This window comes from Emys orbicularis, chromosome 12, assembly GCF_028017835.1.
Source record: "Emys orbicularis isolate rEmyOrb1 chromosome 12, rEmyOrb1.hap1, whole genome shotgun sequence".
Lineage (NCBI taxonomy): Eukaryota > Metazoa > Chordata > Testudines > Emydidae > Emys > Emys orbicularis.
The window spans coordinates 33,859,026-33,877,636 of NC_088694.1; the positions used below are offsets into that span (position 1 = coordinate 33,859,026).

An 18,611-nucleotide genomic window follows, 5' to 3' on the forward strand; every position below is an offset into this window, starting at 1 on the left:
CTGGCCTCTCTCCCCATCCGGCAGGGTGGGGACCTGAACCGGGGCGACTGCTCAAAGCCCTGGGGTAAAAGCCATAAGGAGCCAGCTGGAGCTCAGAGCAAGCCACTGGATCCGGCCTTGTGACAGCTGCTTGGAGCCTCCCCTGGGGCCGAGAGCCTGGGCACCTGTCGGAGGTGCAGGGCCGGGGTCATGGGCAGGCTGTAGGGACCCTGGCAGCGAAGTCAGGTTCAGCAGGAGCTCGCAGGGCTCAGTAGCAGCTGAGCAGGGTTGGGAAATGCCGTGGAAGCCCGAACGATGGCCGGCAGAGCCAGAAGTGGGAGTTGGGCACCTCTGTTAGAATTGTAAGATCCTTTGCTGGCTGTGGGCAGAGTTAAGGGCATTTGGGGACCATGCTCTGCGTTTCCTGGCTGAATGGGTTTGTATTTCTTTTCAGGGTCACGGAGACAGGGAGTCTCTGGGGTCTGCAACATGTGCTGTGGGGATCCCGGCACCAGCCATGGGATATTGCTTACCTCACAGGGACAGGCACCGCCCCTCACCTTGAACTTCACCTTCATGGAGCTTTCTGCCTGGCGACCTACGAAGAGCCTAGATTCCGTCTGCCCCCAACCAGCTCCTAGGCTCGGAGGTGGGGGTTTGGCCCACCCCTAGGTCCGGGCTGGGCGCCAACTCCCCTGGGTTTATCGCTGTTACACATCAGGATAACAACCCGCATCTCTCTAGGCTGTCTGGGGGAGCTGGACACCCGGCTACCATCTGGGCCTTGAAAATCTCCCTCAGTCTTTTCTCTCTAGAATTCTTCCTGCCAATTTCAATGCCCTGGGCTGGCAGCAGCAGGGCCTGGCACCGCAGCCGCTGGGGCTCAGCACAAGACATTCGGCTGCCAGAGTCCACACGACTGTCGGCGTCAGCTCACAGACGGGTGCAGCCTTGGGGGGGCTGTGTGAGCAGAGGGGAGAGCGTTTGCTGCTTCCCTGTCCCATTACAACGCCTCTGGGTCCTCGCTCCAGGCAGGGCCGGAGGTTCCTGAGCTGCTGGGGGGCTGGACACCCAGTTCCCAGGTATCTTAATGGGAATCACATGTCCCAACAGCGGCCGAGAAGGGAAAGCTTTTCTGGGCTTGGCAGCTCCTTCTCCTGGTGGAGCAGTGAGGAGGTGTCAGGGACCCACACAGACCCAGAGCTAAAACGTCCTGCTAAACCCTGCCCTGGGCCCATGCCCCGTGTCTGCCCCCTGCACCCCACGTGCTCCCCGCTCTCCGGGGCTCCTCCTGGCCCCTGCCAGCCGCCCCGGCGTCTGGGTCCAGCTGCTCTGCCCCACCAGAAAGCCGGAGCTGGGAGCGCTAATCCACCCGCTCAGGGCAGGCGGTCCCTGACCCTGCTGGGAACCCAGTGCCCTGGGCAGTTGTGGGGAGCGCAGTGCCCCGGGACCCCAGCCAAAGCCAGGCCGACAAACCCGGGGAACTGCTTTATTCCAGCGAGGGGCTGGCAGAGACAGTCTCCGCCCGCAGCACCAAGGGCCTGTCTGCACAACGACCTTCCTCCGCTGTAAATTAGTCAATTTAAACTGTTTTCGTTAAACTTATGCAAACCAATTGGCTGCTCTTAATTTAGGATCCCTGTGGGGGGGCTCCGGGGCTGGAAGCCCAGGATAGCTTGGGGGGGGAGGTATGGGTATCAGGGGGCCTCAGCTGGGTTGGAGGCCCAGGGTAGCTTGCGAGGGGGGGGGGTACAGGGATCCGGGGGGGTTCAGAGCTTGAAGACAGCAGGGCCAACGCTGCAGCCCAGCAGGGTGTTGGCGGCTTCCAGGCATTCGCTCAGCCGGGGCCCTGCACCGAGAAGAGGGTCAGGGGAGACATCAGTCTGGGGAACTGGGGGGTGGGAGGGAGGTGGAAGAAGACACCAGCCAAGGGACTGGGGGACAAAGGGCAGAGAGCTCACAGCCCAGGGGACTGACGTTGGGGAGCAGGGGGCTCGGAGCCTGTCTGTCCTGGGACTGGAGACCTCTGGGGATCTGGCTGGGGCGCCAGAGGCTGTTAGGAAGCCGGGGGGCAGGGGGCCCTGGGACCCATGGGGCGCAGGATCTCAGGGCTGTGGTTGGCTGGACTGTGGGTTCCTATGGGGTAGGGTTGGTACTGTGGGTTTGTGGGATCTCGGGGGAGGGGGGAAGGGCCTGAGCTATGGGGCAGGGGTTTTATGGTCAAGGACCTGGGCCCTGTCCCCAACCCCCCACTCCCCTCTCACCTGCTTGGCCCCATACCCAGCCCACAGCCTTGGCCTCCAGCAGCTCCCACTCGTCACGCTGCCCCGCGGCCCGGCCGTGCAGCCAGACCACGGCCAGCACTGTGGCCCAGACGCCAGGGGCCACGTCCTGTGCGGGGAAGAGAGAGACAGCCTGAGATAGCGCCCAGCCCCTGTCCTCCCGAGAGCTGCCCCCATCCCCCTGGGGCCCTCCGGCACCCCTCCCAGCATTGCCCGCATCCCCCTGCCCTAGGGACCCTTCTGCCCCCCCAATGCTACCCCCATTCCCCTGCTCTGGGGACCCCCCAATTCAGCGCTCCCACCCCTTCCCCAGACTCAGAGGGTTCCCAGCCCCCCAACTCTAGCATTGTGGACCCCCTACCCAGATGCCCGGTGGAATGCCCGGGGGTAGGGAGACAGCCTCAGAGAGGACCCAGCCTGGGCCTCCCCATGTCCCCCCCCAGCCCTGGGCCCCCTAGATCCAATGCTCCGATCCCCTTCAAGGGGGTTCCTAGCTCCCCGCTGTGGGCCCGTCTCCCCCACTGGGCTCCAGATTTAGGAGTCATTTGATCCAGTTGCTCTCAGACCTCGACCCTTCAGACTGGGTCATGCCCAGTCTCATCTAGTAGCAGAGAACAGGCCCAACTCATGGCACCTTCCCCCCCACCCCCCATCTCTCCCCTCTCCTCCGTCCCCTGCACTCACCTTACTGGGCATCCTCCCCCTGGCGTCGGTCTCGCTCACCCCCAGCGCAGCGGCCAGCAGGGGGTCCAGGTCCCACGAGCCGTCAGCATTCTGCAAAGACACCAGCCTCAGCAGGGGAGACTCCTCCGGTGCCCGCTCTAGGGAGAGACGTGGGGAGATGGCTCTTGCACAGGGTTATAGGTACAGAACAGCAACAACCTTAACTGTGACCCTTCGTGCATCCTTAACTCTGCCCCTCCATGGGCATCCTTTATCTGCTCCTCTGCACCCTTAACCTCTCCGTGGGCACCCTTAATTCTGCCCCTTCCTGCACCCATGGGATGACAAGTAATTTGCAGTTGGAGTTGGGAACCAAAGTCCCTTGGGCCCCATGAATGTCTCAGCCCCAGTCATTAATCTCACAACCCCAGGGTGTTTCTCAAACACAATCTGACCCCGGGACCATCCTGTACTACAACCTGTGATACAGACCTACGTCCGGGGAGACACAGAAGCGTCTAAAGGCATAGGGGAGACGGGATGTTACACAGTCTATATGATATTATAGCCATGCCTGGGCCAGGGTTATGAGGCAGAGTTAAGGTTAGCTGGGCTACAGCAGACTCTTGAAATTCAGGTTTTAAGATTAGCCTTAACTTTAAAAATTCTGCCTTTCGTGGGCTTCTTTGTTTAGAAACCAGACCGTGCCAACCACGATCTGTGCCCCTGAACTCACCTGTACAAACATCTAAGCTTTGGCCCAGCTTCACAAGGTATTTTTGTCTGGGAATTTAGCTGCGTCTATTTCAGAGAAAACTGCTCAGGGACATTTCTGTTACTAAAAAGCGACTGATTACCCCCTCTGCTGCCCAGTTGGGCCGTCCCCACACTTAGCTCATTGATACAAACTCACCCTCCAAACTCCAGCTTCACAAAGTTTATCGCCTGGGAGTATCCTTATTTTTTTCATTTTGTTGCAAGATCATTTGCGTCCCGACACTTAAAAAACCCAGCTGCGGATTGCCCCTCCCCCAGTGTCACACCAGTGTTTTGCCCAGAAAGTTCCTTCACTTTCTATGTAGCTGTTAAACACTTGCCCAGCTCCGGGACCGTCAGGGCACGTCTGTCTCTGACCCGATGAAGCGTCATCCTGGTGTTTGCCGCCCGCCCCGAGTCCTGACTGCCAGCCCCTGCCCCCCTCACCTTTCTAGGGCACGGTCTCCGGCAGGGCGCCGTGTCTGCAGGACTTCGCCTCGGGGGCTCCCCCGGCTGAGCTTTGGGATGGCGAGGGAGCCAGGAGGAGCGGTGCCGGGGGAGGAGATAGCCGGTATTGGCCATGGGGAGCTCTGGGGGTGAGTGCCCCAGTGGGGGAGGGGTGGGGGTGGCGGTTCTCACCTGGCACATCCGAGCTGTCGTCAGAGTCGCAGTCCATGGTGAAGCCACTGGAGGAGGGCTTTACGAAATTGTCCATGGGCATAGAGGCGGAATAGCACATGGCCATGCGTGGTGTGGCTCCGAAGCCTGGGGGGTAGACGGACGGACAGAGAGGGACAGGCAGACACGCGGACAGAGACAAGCTAAGAGAGGGAAGGGAAATCCCCCCCCCACGGCACCCAGAGCCAACACCCAGCCCCCCAGCTGGCTACCCCCGACACCCAGCCCCATCCTCCTCTCCCCCCAGCTCCCTCAGAGTCAGGAGGGGGCAGCTCAGCCCCACGGGAGCTGGGGCAGGGAGAAGAGCAAAGGGACGTTAGCCCATAACCATGATGCCCCCACTCCAATGCTTCTGGGTCCCTCCTCTCACACTGGGATCCCCCTGTTCTGGGATCCTTCCCATAATTCCCTCCCCCTTCCCTCGCCCCGGTGCCAGGTTCCCCCCACAGTGCCAGGTTGGGTCCCCCTCCCACCTGAGCCCCTCCCATGCTGATCCCCCCCCAGTGCCGGGATCCCTGACCCCTCCGGGGTTACCTCTCAGCAGGATGTCCGGTCTCACCAGCGGCCCCTGCACTGGCTGCCCCCGCTCTGTGTCCACCCCCACGTAGGCCGTGAGGGAGCAGATGACCCCCGAGCTCAGGCTGGTCTCCAGCGCTCGGCGCCGGTCCCCCTCCGACCCAGTGTCCATGGCCCCCTCCAGCTCCAGCAGCAGCGACTTGGCTGCCAGCCGGTGAACAGGCAGCCTGTGCCAGGGACAGAGAGTCACGGGGTGAGTCCCAGATGCCTGGGTTCCAGCCACTGTGGGGAGGGTAGTAGTGGCTAGTGGGATAGTGTATTGGGGGGGGGGGGGGGAAGCCAGGACTCCTGGGTTCTATCTCTGGCTATAGGAGGGGAGTGGGGTCTAGTGGTCACAGCAGGGAGGCTGGGAGCCAGGACTCCTGCTTCCTTCTGTGACCTGGGGCTGGTCCCCTCCCATCTCTATTCTGTTGGGGGTGGGGATGTGGGGGCAGGACCCAGCGGCGTGGGGAGGATGGGGACCAGGGGAGCATTGCTGTCACCTGTCTCCATCCTGTGGCTGCAGGGGGAACTGCAGGGTCTCCTTGTAGGTCTGGTCCTGGATGCAGTACTGCAGGGTGACACCCCACACGGCAGTGTCTGGGGGCTGTGGGCAAGGAAGGGGGTCAGAGGTGGAGTACAAGGGGGGAGAAAATGCCCAGGGACCCCCCAGACCCAGGTTACAGAACAAAGGGGGTAAATACGCGCAATTCACAGCAGTTGGGGGTTGCCTAGTCAGCGCAATGGCCATCAGTAGGGTCAGGAGATAACGACCCCCTTTGAGATCCATGGGGCTGGGGTAGCACAGAGACCTCCAGCCCAGTGGTCACAGGTAGGGGACAGAGTTACTGATCCCCACAGAGGTCTCGTCTACACTACATGCTGCAGTATAACTATGTCGCTCAGAGGTATGAAAAATCCACACCCCTGAGCTCCAGCTCCCTGAGCAACGTAGTTACACAGACCGTAGCCCCTTAGACAGGGCTGTGCCGGCAGGAGAACTTCTCCCTTTAGCTTAGAGCGTCTTCACCAGACGTGCTACAGTGGTGCAGTTGCGCTGATGTAAATTTATAGCGTAGACCTGCCCTGAGATCAATGCAGCCAGGTTAGTGCAGAGACCCTCCCAGCCCAACTGCCATCATTAGGGGTCAGAGTTAACATTCCTCACTGAAATCAATGGGGCTGGGGTGCCACAGAGACCCCCAGCAAAATGGCCATCATTAGGGCTCAGAGTCAACAATCCCCACTGAGATCAATGAGGTTGGGGTAGCAAAGAGACCTGCAGCCCAATGATCATCATTAGGGATCAGAGTTAACAATTCCCACTGAGATCGATGGGGCTGGAGTAGCACAGAGACCCCCAGCCCAATGGCCATCATTAAGAACATAAGAGGGGCCATATGGGGTCAGACCAAAGGTCCACCTAGCTCAGTATCCTGCCTTCCAACAGTTTAAACCTGCTGCCTATTAATTTCATTTGGTGACCCCTAGTTCATGTGTTTTGAGAAGGAGTAAATAACACTTCCTTATTTACTTTCTCCGCACTAGTCATGATTTTATAGAACTCTATCATATCCCCCCTTAGCCGTTTCTCTTCCAAGCTGAAAAGTCCCAGTCTTCTTAATCTCTCCCCATAGGGCAGCCGTTCCAAACCCCTCATAATTTTTGTTGCCCTTTTCTGAAACTTCTCCAATTCCAATATAACTGTTTTGAGTTGGGGCGACTAGCTCTGCACGAAGTATTCAAGATGTGGGTGTACCATGGATTTATATAGAGGCAATGTGACATTTTCTGTCTTATTATCTATCCCTTTCTTAATAATTCCCAACATTCTGTCTGCTTTTTTGACTGTCGCTGCACATTGAGTGAATGTTTTCAGAGAACTATCCACGATGACTCCAAGGTCTCTTTCTTGAGTGGTTAAAGCTAATTTAGACCCCATCATTTTGTATGTACAGTTGGGATTATGTTTGCCAATGTGCATTACTTTGCATTTATCAACATTGAATTTCATCTGCCATTTTTTTGCCCAGTCACCCAGGCTTGTATAATTTTTGGTGGTGCCCAGAACGGGTCCAAGCAGAGCCATCCAGTCCATAGGACGGACCAGGGCAACTGCCCCAGGCCCCGCGCTTCAGGGGGATGCAGGGTCCAGGGCGGCCTGGGGGATTAGCAGGGGGCCTGGCGCCGATAGCTGTAAGCGACCCAGCCCCAGCCCGCCCCGCTGTGCTCTGCTCCACCAGCTCCCAGTGTCGCTCGGGGGAGGAAGCCGGAAAGAGGCAGGGTGCGGGCTTGGGGAAAGTGGTGGAGTGGGGGTGGGCAGAGCAGGCAGGTTGGAGCTGGGTCATTTGCTGCTGCTGGCGCCAGACCCCCCGCTGCTGCCGGTGCCAGGCCCCCTGCTACCCGCCCAGGCTGCCCTGGACCCCGTGTCCCCCCCTATGGACGGGACGGTTCTGATTAAATATAAGCCCAAACATTGGTGGAGCTGGGCCCACGTTCCTGAATATTGGTGGAGCACGGGCACCACAGGCCCATATAACTCCCCGCCTATGTTGTGAGATCCTTTCGAAGCTCTTCGCAGTCTGCCTGGGACTGAACTATCTTGAGCCGTTTTGTATCATCTGCAAATTTTGCCACCTCACTGTTTACCCCTTTTTCCAGATCAGTTATGAATATGTTGAACAGCCCTGGTCCCAATACAGACCCCCTGGGGGGACACCACTATTTACCTCTCTCCATTCCGAAAACTCACCATTTATTCCTACCCTTTATTTCCTACCTTTTAACAAGTTACTGATCCATGAGAGAACCTTCCCTCTTATCCCTGTCAGCTTACTTTGCTTAAGAGCCTTTGGTGAGGGATCTTGTCAAAGGTTTTCTGAAAGTCCAAGTACACTATAGCCACTGGATCCCCCTTGTCCGCATGCTTGTTGACCCCCTCAAAGAATTCGAGTAGATTGGTGAGGCATGATTTCCCTTTACAAACACCATGTTGACTCTTGCCCAGCAAATTCTGTTCATCTATGCACCTGACAATTCTGTTTTTTACCATAATTTCAAGCAGTTTGCCCGGTACTGAAATCAGGCTTATTGGCCTGTAACTGCCGGGATCACCTCTGGAGCCATTTTTAAAAACTGGTGTCACATTAGCTATTCTCCAGTCATGTTTAGTTTATCAATTTGTTCCAAAACCTCCTCTAATGACACCTCAATCTGGGACAGTTCCTCAGATTTGTCATCTAAAAAGAATGGCTCAGGTTTGGGAATCTCCCTCACATCCTCAGCTGTGAAGACCGATGCAGAGAATTCATTTAGTTTCTCTGCAATGGCCTTATCGTCCTTGAGTGCTCCTTTAGCATCTCGATTGTCCCACTGGTTGTTTAACAGGCTTCCTGCTTCTAATACACTCAAAACCATTTTTGCTGTTACTTTTTGAGTCTTTGGCTAGCTGTTCTTCAAATTCTTTTTTGGCCTTCCTAATTATATTTTTACATTTCACTTGCCAGAGTTTATGCGTCTTTCTATTTTCCTCACTAGGATTTAACTTCCACTTTTAAAAGGATGCCTTTTTGCCTCTCACTGCTTCTTTCAGAGTTAGCACCCAGGAGAGGGTGGGAGGTTCCCGGCTCAGTCACTGACCCCGAGCCCTGGGGGTGTCCGGGGGTGGGGGTTGCTCTCTCACCTGGGGCTGCCCGCGGAGCTGGGCGTAGATGAGGCACCGCTGCCCAGGGAAGATCACCTCAGGGCCCCGGCCCAGCAGCGCCGCCTCCATCCCGGGTGGCAGATCCCAGCGCAGCGAGATCCCAGTCACGGCCGGCTGCAGGGCCCGCTTCAGAGACTGCAGTGCCTGGGGGAGAGACCAGCACACACAGGGTGGGGCCAGGACACCAGGGTCCTATTCCCGGCCTGGGGGTGGGTGTGGAACTGGTGGGGGGCTTGGAGCCAGGACTCCTGGGTTCTCTTCCAGCTCTGGGACGGGAGTGGGTGTCTGCAGGGTTAGGGCAGGAGGGGGAGCGGGGAGCCTGGACTCCTGGGTTCTCACCTTGGGCTGCATTCGGTCCTGGCTTGTTATGAACTCGGCGCTGCCCCCTGCTGCCCGGGCGATGCCTTTGACCAGAGCCATGGAGGCCCCTTCCCCGATGCCGAAGGAGAAGCACTTGCAGGGGGGGCAGAGTCCGGGGTGGGGGGTCAGAGACAGGAGTGGGAGGGGAAGAGCTGGGTGGTCAATTCAGTGCTGGGGGGCAGTTGGCGAGGGGCCAGTAGGGCTGGGGGGCAGGGTGAGGTGAAGGGATGGGCAGATGCTGGGGTTGGGGTCTCTCTGTTGGGAGGGCTGGGGGGAGATGATAGGGGCAGAGGTTCTCCATGCTGGCAGGGCTGGAGGGAGATAGTTTGGGGTTGCCAGGGGGGTCTCCAGGTGGGCAGGGCAGGGTCAGCTTTGGGGAGATAATGGGAGGCAGGGATGGGAGGTGCTGGGGGTCCCCAGGCTGGGGGGAGAGAGTTTGGGGGTTGCTGAAGGTGCCCATGCCAGCAGGGCTGGGAGGACAGTGTTTGGGGTTGCTGGGGGGTCTCCAGGCCGGCAGGGCTAGGGGGCAGGGTTGAGGGGTGCTGTGGGGCAGACAGTCCCCAGGTCGGCAGGGCTGGGGGTAGGGTTGAGGGGTGCTGTGGGGCAGACAGTCCCCAGGCTGGCAGGGCTGGGGGCAGGGTCGAAGGGTGCTGTGGGGCAGAGGGTCCCCAGGCTGGCAGGGCTGGGGGCAGGGTCGAGGGGTGCTGTGGGGCAGACGGTCCCCAGGCGGTAGGGCTGGGGGCAGGGTTGAGGGGTGCTGTGGGGCAGACGGTCCCCAGGCGGCAGGGCTGGGGGACAGGCATGACGTTATGTGACAGGTTCCTATTGATTAGCACAGTGGGGCAATTCGCCAGTGAGCATATCACAGACCCACTGCAGGACCGCTGCGCGCTCAGACTGGTACACGTGACAGCAAGTAAGGTTGGGGGGGGGGCGGTAGGTGACAGGGTGGGGAGTCGCTGGGGGGCAGGGTGGGAGGGATGCTGGGGGGGCAGGCACCCTGTTACCTGTGGGCCCCCCGGTGACGCTGCACCTCAGCGATGACGTCCTGGGTGTTCCCCACCTCCCCGTCCGTGAACACAAACAGCTGGAGGGGAGAGACGCTGTCAGAGCCGGGGACCCCAAATCCCCCCACAGACACCCCCTCCCCCTGGGAATGGGGGCAGCCCCCAGAGCCTGCCCCACTGTCCCCCAGCCCCATGAGACCGCCCCGGCACTCCTCCCTCCCTCCCAGAGGCCTCCCCGGGGGGGCTGAGAGACAGGGACCCCTGATTCTAACTGTGACCCCAACTGTCACCTCTTCCCTGGCCCCTGGAGACACTAACCCGCCCGACTACTGTGGGCACCTTTCCGGGAGCTCCCTCCTGCCCCCCACCATGTGCCCTCCCTGCCCCCCGGCTGCAGGGCACCCCCAGAGCTGGGCTCAGCAGCCAGTGCTGCCCCCCAGCTCTTTATAGAGGTACCCCCCAAGCTCCTGTCTACCATGGCCTGCTAACACCACCAGGGTAGCCCCAGTCCTACTCTGAGCATCCCCCCCTCAAGTCCCCATCAGCTACCCCCCCAGCCCCTCTACAAGCGACCCCCATCAGCTCCCCACAGCCCCCCACCGAGCCCCCGGGACGCCCTGCAGCTGCCTCTGATACCTGGCGTGGGTGCCCGTCTCGGCAGGGGCTGCTGTAAATGGCTCGTAGCGGCGCCAAGATCTCGGTGCCCCCCAGGTCAGCCTGGAGCTGCTGGACACGCTGCAGGGACTCGGCCATGGTCTGTTGGGTGTATCCCACGCTCTGCCTGCGGGGGGCGCCGAGGGGTCAGGGGCCGGGACAGCTGGAGCCAGGGACACCCCGACCCCAGCCAGCCCTGCCCCCAACCCACAGACACCCCGACCCTGCTCCCTAACCCAGCCAGCAACACGCCCCCCTTCCCCTCCGCCTCCGGACTCACGGGTAGAAGGACTCGAACCGAGACCCAAAGCCGTAGATGTTGAAATAACAGCCCAGGGGCAAACTCTTCAACAGCAGGACCAGGGTCTCCTGGGGACGGACAGACAGATGCAGTCAACCCCACGGGCCCAACCAGCCTGGGCTGCTCCCCCACTCGGCTCTGCCCCGCCAGGCCCAGCCAGCCTGAACTGCTCCCCTCCAGAGGCCCATGTAGTGTAGCTTCCCGCCCGGCCATACCTTGGCGCTGTCGATGCGCTGGCGGGAGCGGTCTCGGCCGACCATGGGGCACCCCACGCTGCCGGAGCGGTCCAGCAGGAAGATGAACTCCCCTGCCGAGCTCTGGCCTGGTACAGCCTCGGGCAGGCTGGGCAGCAGGGTCACCATCACGGCCGGGTTGCCCATCAGGGAGCCTGCAGGGAGATGGGTCCAGCCCCAAATGGGGGGGGGCATGGGGTTGAGCCCTGTGAGCCTGCGAGAGCCCCCAGGCCCCCCCTCCTGCCCCAGAGTCCCACCCATGTCCCTCCCCCCTCCTGCCCTCCCCATAGATCCCTCCCAGCCCCCCAACTGCCCTAGAGCACCACCCCTATGTCCCTCCCCCCATATCACCCTCTCCCTAGATCCCCCACCACCCACATCCCCTCAGTATCCTCCGACTGCCCCAGAGCCCCCCCTCCTCCCCACCTTTCCCCTAGATTCCACACTGCCCCCAATTACCAGCTCCCCAGCGCCTGCCCTTCCATTTCCCATTCTCCCCAGTATTTCCAAACCTGCAGTGCACCCCAGTGTCTACCTGCTCCCAGGCACCCCACCCTCCCACCCCCAGCTCCGCTGAAACCCCCCGCAGCCCCCACACACTCATCCCCAGCTCCTTCCACACCCACCCATAATCATAAGAACAACCAGACTGGGTCAGACCAAAGGTCCATCTAGCCCAGTATCCTGTCTGTCAACAGTGGCCAATGCCACGTGCTTCAGAGGGAATGAACAGAACAGGTTATCAGCAAAAGTGATCCATCCCGTTGCCCATTCCCAGCTTCTGGCAAACAGAGGCTACAGACACCATCCCTCCCCATCCTGGCTAATAGCTGTTGATGGACCTATCATTCATGAACTTGTCTAGCTCTTTTTTGACCCGTTACAGTCTTGGCCTTCTCAACATCCTCTGGCAAGGAGTTCCACAGGTTGACTGTGCATTGTGTGAAGAAATACTTCCTTGTGTTTGTTTTCAATCCGCTGCCTATTAGTTTCATTTGGTGACCTCTGGTTCTTGTGTTATGAGTAAGTAACACTTCCTTATTTACTTTCTCCACACCAGTCATGATTTTATAGACCTCAATCATATCCTCCCTTAGTCGTCTCTTTTCCAAGCTGAAATGTCCCAGTCTTATTAATCTCTGCTCACATGGAAGCCGTTCCATACCCCTAATCATTTTTGTCGCCCTTTTCTGAACCTTTTCCAATTCCAATATAGCTTTTTGGAGATGGGACGACCACATCCACACACAGTATTCAATATGAGGGCATACCATGGATTCATCTAGAGCAGCGTTTCTCAAACTGGGGTCCGCGGACCCCTGGGGGTCTGTGAGGGAACTCCATGGTGTCCGTGGGTCCCGCTGACCAACTCTTCCCCCTCGCTCAACTCCTCCACCCGGAAGCGGCTGCCAGCTCCCTGTGGCCCTAGGTGCCTGGGCAGCCAGTGAGGCTCCATTCACTGTCCTCGCCAGGAAGGGGCAGGGGGTCCCAAAAAAATTTAAATCAAAATGGGGGACCTCAGGTTGCTAAAGTTTGAGAACTGCTGATCTAAAGGCAATACAATATTTCCTGTCTTATTATCTATCCCTTTCCTAATGATTCCTAATATTCGGTTTGCTTTTTGGATTGCCGCTGCACATTGAGTGGATGTTTTTCTCCTGGGGGGATTTGGCACCACTGCACATGCACAGAATTTATGTCCAGTGCCGATTTCTTTGCTTCCCTGCAAAAAATGACTTTCTGACAGGGAAGCAAAGGGAAGCCAGAAGAGCGGTCATGTGACCCTCCCCAGCCGTATGTTTCAGGTGCCCAGGGCAGCTAGTGGAGAGGTAAATCACTGTGGGGCAGGGGGCGGGACTGGGAAAGACCCAGCTAGTGGCTCCTACCCTGTGCTGGGCTCAGCTGCTAGTCCCAGCTGAGCTGGGGAGGACGGGACTTCCTCTTCCCCGGCAGAGCAATTGGGGCCGGGTCAGACCCACCCCCAGATTTCTCCCCCAGCTGCAGGAAGCTCTGCAAACTCCCCCCCCCTTCCTGCACCCATCATTCCTCAGCAGAAGGGGGAGGGATCCCTGTACGGGAGCTGCTCCCCCATCCGTCCAACCCATGTGCATCCAGACACCCTCATACCCAGACCCTCCTGCAGAGCCTCACCCCCCCGCACTCAGAACCTACCCTGATGAGCCCCACTCCCGCTGCACCTGGGCTACCCCAACGAGCCACCTGCACTCGGATCCCAACCCCACTGAGCCCCAACCAGCTGCACCTAGATCCCCACCCCAGAGCCCACCCTGCTGAGCCCCAACCACATTCACCCTAATCCCCTGCAGAGTCCTATTACCTTTGCACCCAGAACCTCCCAACAAGCTCCCGTGCATCGACCCCCGCCCGCCTGCAGATCCCCCACTGAGCCACCCGCACCCAGACTGCCCCACACAGAACCCTCTCAACCCACACCTGCATCCCCCCACACTAAGCCCCTCCACACTTGGATCCTGCCTTCCTGAGCCTGCCCGCCCCACCCCTGGTGCACCTGGCACGGAGGGGCAGGACCCTGGGGTGTTTCTGGGGCAGGCCCAGTCCTTGCGCTGAGTCAGGGTTGGGTGCAGCCTCACCGCTGAGTCTGTGTCCTGGGGGGAGGTGCACAGTGATCTCCCACCTCTGTGCAGCCAGTGGCCCGTGCTCCCCAATGCTATGCTGGAGCCGCCACATTGATCTGACAAATAACATTTGCAGAAATTTAAAACACTGTGCGTGGAATTTGTAATGTTTTGGTGCAGAATGCTGCAGGAGTCATGTTTTCAGAGAACTATCCACAATGACTCCAAGATCTCTTTCTTGAGTGGTAACAACTAATTTAGACCTTGTCATTTTATACGTATAGTTGGGATTACGTTTACCAGTGTGCATCACTATGCACTTATCAACATTGAATTTCATCTGCCACTTTGTTGCCCAGTCACTCAGTTTTGTGAGGTCCCTTTGTAGCTCTTCAGTCTGCTTTGGGCTTAGCTATCTTGAGTAGTTTTGTATCTCCTGCAAATTTTGTCACCTCACTGTTTACCCCTTTTTCCAGACCATTTATGAACATGTTGAACAGCCCTGGTCCTAGCACAGACTCCTGGGGGACACCACTATTTACCCCTCTCCATTTATTCCTACCCTTTGTTTCCTATCTTTTAACCAGCTACCAATCCATGTGAGGACCTTCCCTCTCATCTCATGACAGTTTACTTTGCTTAACAGCCTTTGGTGAGGGACCTTGTCAAAGGCTTTGTGAAAGGCCAAGTACACTATATGCACTGGATCACCCTTGTCCACATGCTTGTTGACCCCCTCAAAACCATGTTGACTCTTCCCCAACAAATCATGTTCATCTATGTGTCTGACAATTCTGTTCTTTACTATCGTTTCAACCCGTTTGCCTGGTACTGAAGTCAGGCTTACCGGCCTGTAATTGCCGGGCTCACCTTTGGAGCCCTTTTTAAAAATTGGTGTCACATTAGCTATTCTCCAGTCATTTGATACAGAAACTGATTTAAATGACAGATTACAGACCACAGTTAGTAGTTCTGCAATTTCACATTCGAGTTCCTTCAGAACTCTTGGGTGAATCCCATCTGGTCCTGGTGACTCATTACTGTTTAGTTTATCACCTCTGGAGACACTTTTAAAAACTGGTGTCACATTAGCTATTCTCGTCATGTTTAGTTTATCAATTTGTTCCAAAACTCCTCTAATGACACCTCAATCTGGGACAGTTCCTCAGATCAGTCACCTAATAAGAATGACTCAGGTTTGGGAATCTCCCTCACATCCTCCGCTGTGAAGACCAATGCAAATTCATTTAGTTTCTCTACAATGCCCTTATCCTCCTTGAGTGCTCCTTTAGCATCTCGATCGTCCAGTGGCCCCACTGGTTGTTTAACAGGCTTCCTGCTTCTGATGAACTTAAAAACATTTTTGCTGTTACTTTTTGAATCTTTGGCTAACTGTTCTTCACATTCTTTTTTGGCCTTCCTAATTATATTTTTACATTTCACTGGCCAGAGTTTATGCTTCTTTCTATTTTCCTCACTAGGATTTAACTTCCACTTTTTAAAGGATGCCTTTTTGCCTCTCATTGCTTCTTTCAGAGTTATCGCCCAGGAAGGGGTGGGGGGTTCCTGGCGCAGTCACTGATCCCGAGCCCTGGGGGCGTCCTGGGGGAGGGAGGGGGGCCTTGCTCTCTCACCTGGGGCTGCCCGCGGAGCTGGGCGTAGATGAGGCACCGCTGCCCAGGGAAGATCACCTCAGGGCCCCGGCCCAGCAGCGCCGCCTCCATCCCGGGTGGCAGATCCCAGCTCAGCGAGATCCCAGTTACGGCTGGCTGCAGGGCCCGCTTCAGAGACTGCAGCGCCTGGGGGAGGGACCGACAAACCCAGGATGGGTCCAGGACACCAGGGTCCTATCCCCAGCCTGGGGGTGGGGGTGGGGACTGGTGGGGGGCTTGGAGCCAGGACTCCTGGGTTCTCTCCCAGCTCTGGGACGGGAGTGGGTGTCTGCAGGGTTAGGGCAGGAGGGGGAGCCCGGACTCCTGGGTTCTCACCTTGGGCTGCATGCGGTCCTGGCCTGTGATGAACTCAGCGCTGCCCCCTGCTGCCCGGGCGATGCCTTTGACCAGAGCCGTGGAGGCCCCTTCCCCGATGCCGAAGGAGAAGCACCTGCAGGGGGGGCAGAGTCCGGGGGGGGGGGGCGGTTCAGAGACAGGAGTGGGAGGGGCAGAGATGGGGGGGGGGGCATTCAGTGCTGGGGGGCAGTTGGAGAAGGGCCAGTAGGGCTGGGGGGAAGGGTGAGGTGAAGGGATGGGTAGATGCTGGGGTTGGGGTCTCTCTGTTGGCAGGGCTGGTGGGAGATGATAGGGGCAGAGGTTCTCCATGCTGGGAGGGCTGGAGGAAGAGAGTTTGGGGTTGCTGGGGGGGTCTCCAGGTGGGCAGGGCAGGATCAACTTTGGGGAGATAATGGGAGGCAGGGATGGGAGGTGCTGGGGGTCCCCAGGCTGGGGGGAGAGAGTTTGGGGTTGCTGAAGGTGCTCATGCCAGCAGGGCTGGGAGGACAGTGTTTGGGGTTGCTGGGGGGTCTCCAGGCCAGCAGGGCTGGTGGCAGGGTTGAGGGGTGCTGTGGGGCAGAGGGTTCCCAGGCGGTAGGGCTGGGGGCAGGGTTGAGGGGTGCTGTGGGGCAGACGGTCCCCAGGCCGGCAGGGCTGGGGGACAGGCATGACGCTGTGTGACAGGTTACTATTGATTAGCACAGTGGGGCAATTCGCCGATATTCATATCACAGACCTCCTACAGGGCCGCCGCGCGCTCGGGCCGGTACACGTGATAGCAGGGTTGGGGGGGCGGTAGGTGGCAGGGTGGGAAGTCACTGGGAGGCAGGGCTGGGGGGCAGGGTGGGAGGGATGCTGGGGGGCAGGTTCCCCTGTTACCTTTGGGCCCCCCGGTGACGCTGCACCTCAGCGATGACGTCCTGGGTGTTCCCCACCTCCCCGTCCGTGAAAACGAACAGCTGGCGGGGGAGAGATGCTGTCAGAGCCGGGGACCCCAAATCCCCCTGGAGACACCCCCTCCCCCTGGGAATGGGGGCAGCCCCCAGAGAATCTTCCCCACTGACCCCCCTCCCAGAGACCCCCAGCCCCATAAAACCCCCCAGCCCCCCTCCCTCCCTTCCCAGACATCTCCCCTGGGGGGCTGACAGACAGCGACCCCTTACTCTAACTGTGACCCCCGACTCTCACCTGTTCCCTGGCCCCTGGAGACACTAACCCGCCCGACTGCTGTGGGCACCTTTCCGGGAGCTCCCTCCTGCCCCCCACAACATGCTCTACCTGCCCCCCGGCTGCAGGGCACCCCCAGAGCTGGGCTCAGCAGCCAGCGCTTCCCCCCAGCTCTATATAGAGGTACCCCCACAGTTCCTGCCTACCATGGCCTGCTACCACCCCCAGGGGCACTGGCCCCCCCGTCGGCCCCAGTCCTACTCTGAGCCTCCCCCGCCAAGCCCCCATCAGCTACCCCCCCAGCCCCTCGGCAAGCGACCCCCATCAGCTCCCACCAGCCCCAGCCCCCCCACCGAGCCCCCGGGGATGCCCTGCAGCTGCCTCTGATACCTGGCGTGGGTGCCCGTCTCGGCAGGGGCTGCGGTAAATGGATCGTAGCGGTGCCAAGATCTCGGTGCCCCCCAGGTCGGCCTGGAGCTGCCTGACGCGCTGCAGGGACTTGGCCATGGTCTGTTGGGTGTATCCCACGCTCTGCCTGCGGGGGGTGCCGAGGGGTCAGGGGCCGGGACAGCTGGAGCCAGGGACATCCCGACCCCAGCCAGCCCTGCCCCCAACCCACAGACACCCCGACCCCAGCCACCCCCACCACCTGCCAGCCCTGCCCCCGACCTCAGCCAGCCCTGCCCCCAACCCAGCCAGCAGCACGCCCTCCCACCCACACCGACTCACCGGTAGAAGGACTCGAACCGAGACCCAAAGCCGTAGATGTTGAAATAACAGCCCAGGGGCAAACTCTTCAACAGCAGGACCAGGGTCTTCTGGGGACGGACAGACAGCTGGTGTCACCCCCACGGGCCCAACCAGCCTGGGCTGCTTCCCAACTCAGCTCTGCCCCCCCAGGCCCAGCCAGCCTGAACTGCTCCCCTCCACAGACCCATCTAGTGTGGTCTCCCGCCTGGCCGTACCTTGGCGCTGTCGATGCGCTGGGGGGAGCGGTCTCGGCCGTCCATGGGGCACCCCATGCTGCCGGAGCGGTCCAGTAGGAAGATGAACTCCCCGGCCGAGCTCTGGCCTGGTACAGCCTCGGGCAGGCTGGGCAGCAGGGTCACCATCACAGCCGGGTCACCCATCAGGGAGCCTGCAGGGAGATGGGGCCAGCCCCAAATGGGGGGGTGGAGGGGCATGGGGTCGAGCCCTGTGAGCCTGTGAGAGCCCCCAGGCCCCCCCTCCTGCCCCAGAGTCCCACCCATGTCCCTCCCCCTCCGGCCCTTCCCATCGATCCCCCACTGCCCCCAGCCCCCCAACTGCCCCAGAGCCCCACCCCTCTGTCCCTCCCCCCATATCATCCTCTCCTTAGCTCCCACACCACCTGCATCCCCTCAGTATCCCCCGGCTGCCCCAGAGCCCCACCTCCATCCCTCCCCCCATACCTCTTTCCCCTAGATTCCACACTGCCCCCAATTACCAGCCCCCCAGCGCCTGCCCTTCCATTTCCCATTCTCCCCCATATTCCCAAACCTGCAGTGCACCCCAGTGTCTACCTGCTCCCAGGCACCCCACTCTCCCACCCCCAGCTCAGCCGAAACCCCCCGCTCTGGTCCCCTGAGCCCCCCCACACACCTCATCCTCAGCTCCTTCAACACCCATCCATAATCATAAGAACGACCAGACTGGGTCAGACCAAAGGT

General features: G+C 59.4%; 1 protein-coding gene and 1 pseudogene across 1 annotated transcript; both read right to left on the minus strand.

The window, feature by feature from the left end:
* Positions 1-1,676: 1,676 nt before the first annotated feature.
* The window catches only part of LOC135886709 (von Willebrand factor A domain-containing protein 5A-like), a 30,372-nt pseudogene continuing 13,437 nt past the window's right edge, over positions 1,677-18,611 (minus strand).
* Positions 7,048-11,801, minus strand: LOC135886860 (von Willebrand factor A domain-containing protein 5A-like). Its single transcript, XM_065414651.1, is given in 8 exon segments — positions 7,048-7,074; positions 8,596-8,760; positions 8,956-9,069; positions 9,974-10,063; positions 10,620-10,764; positions 10,918-11,006; positions 11,154-11,326; positions 11,798-11,801. Coding segments are annotated over 8 exon segments (807 nt in total).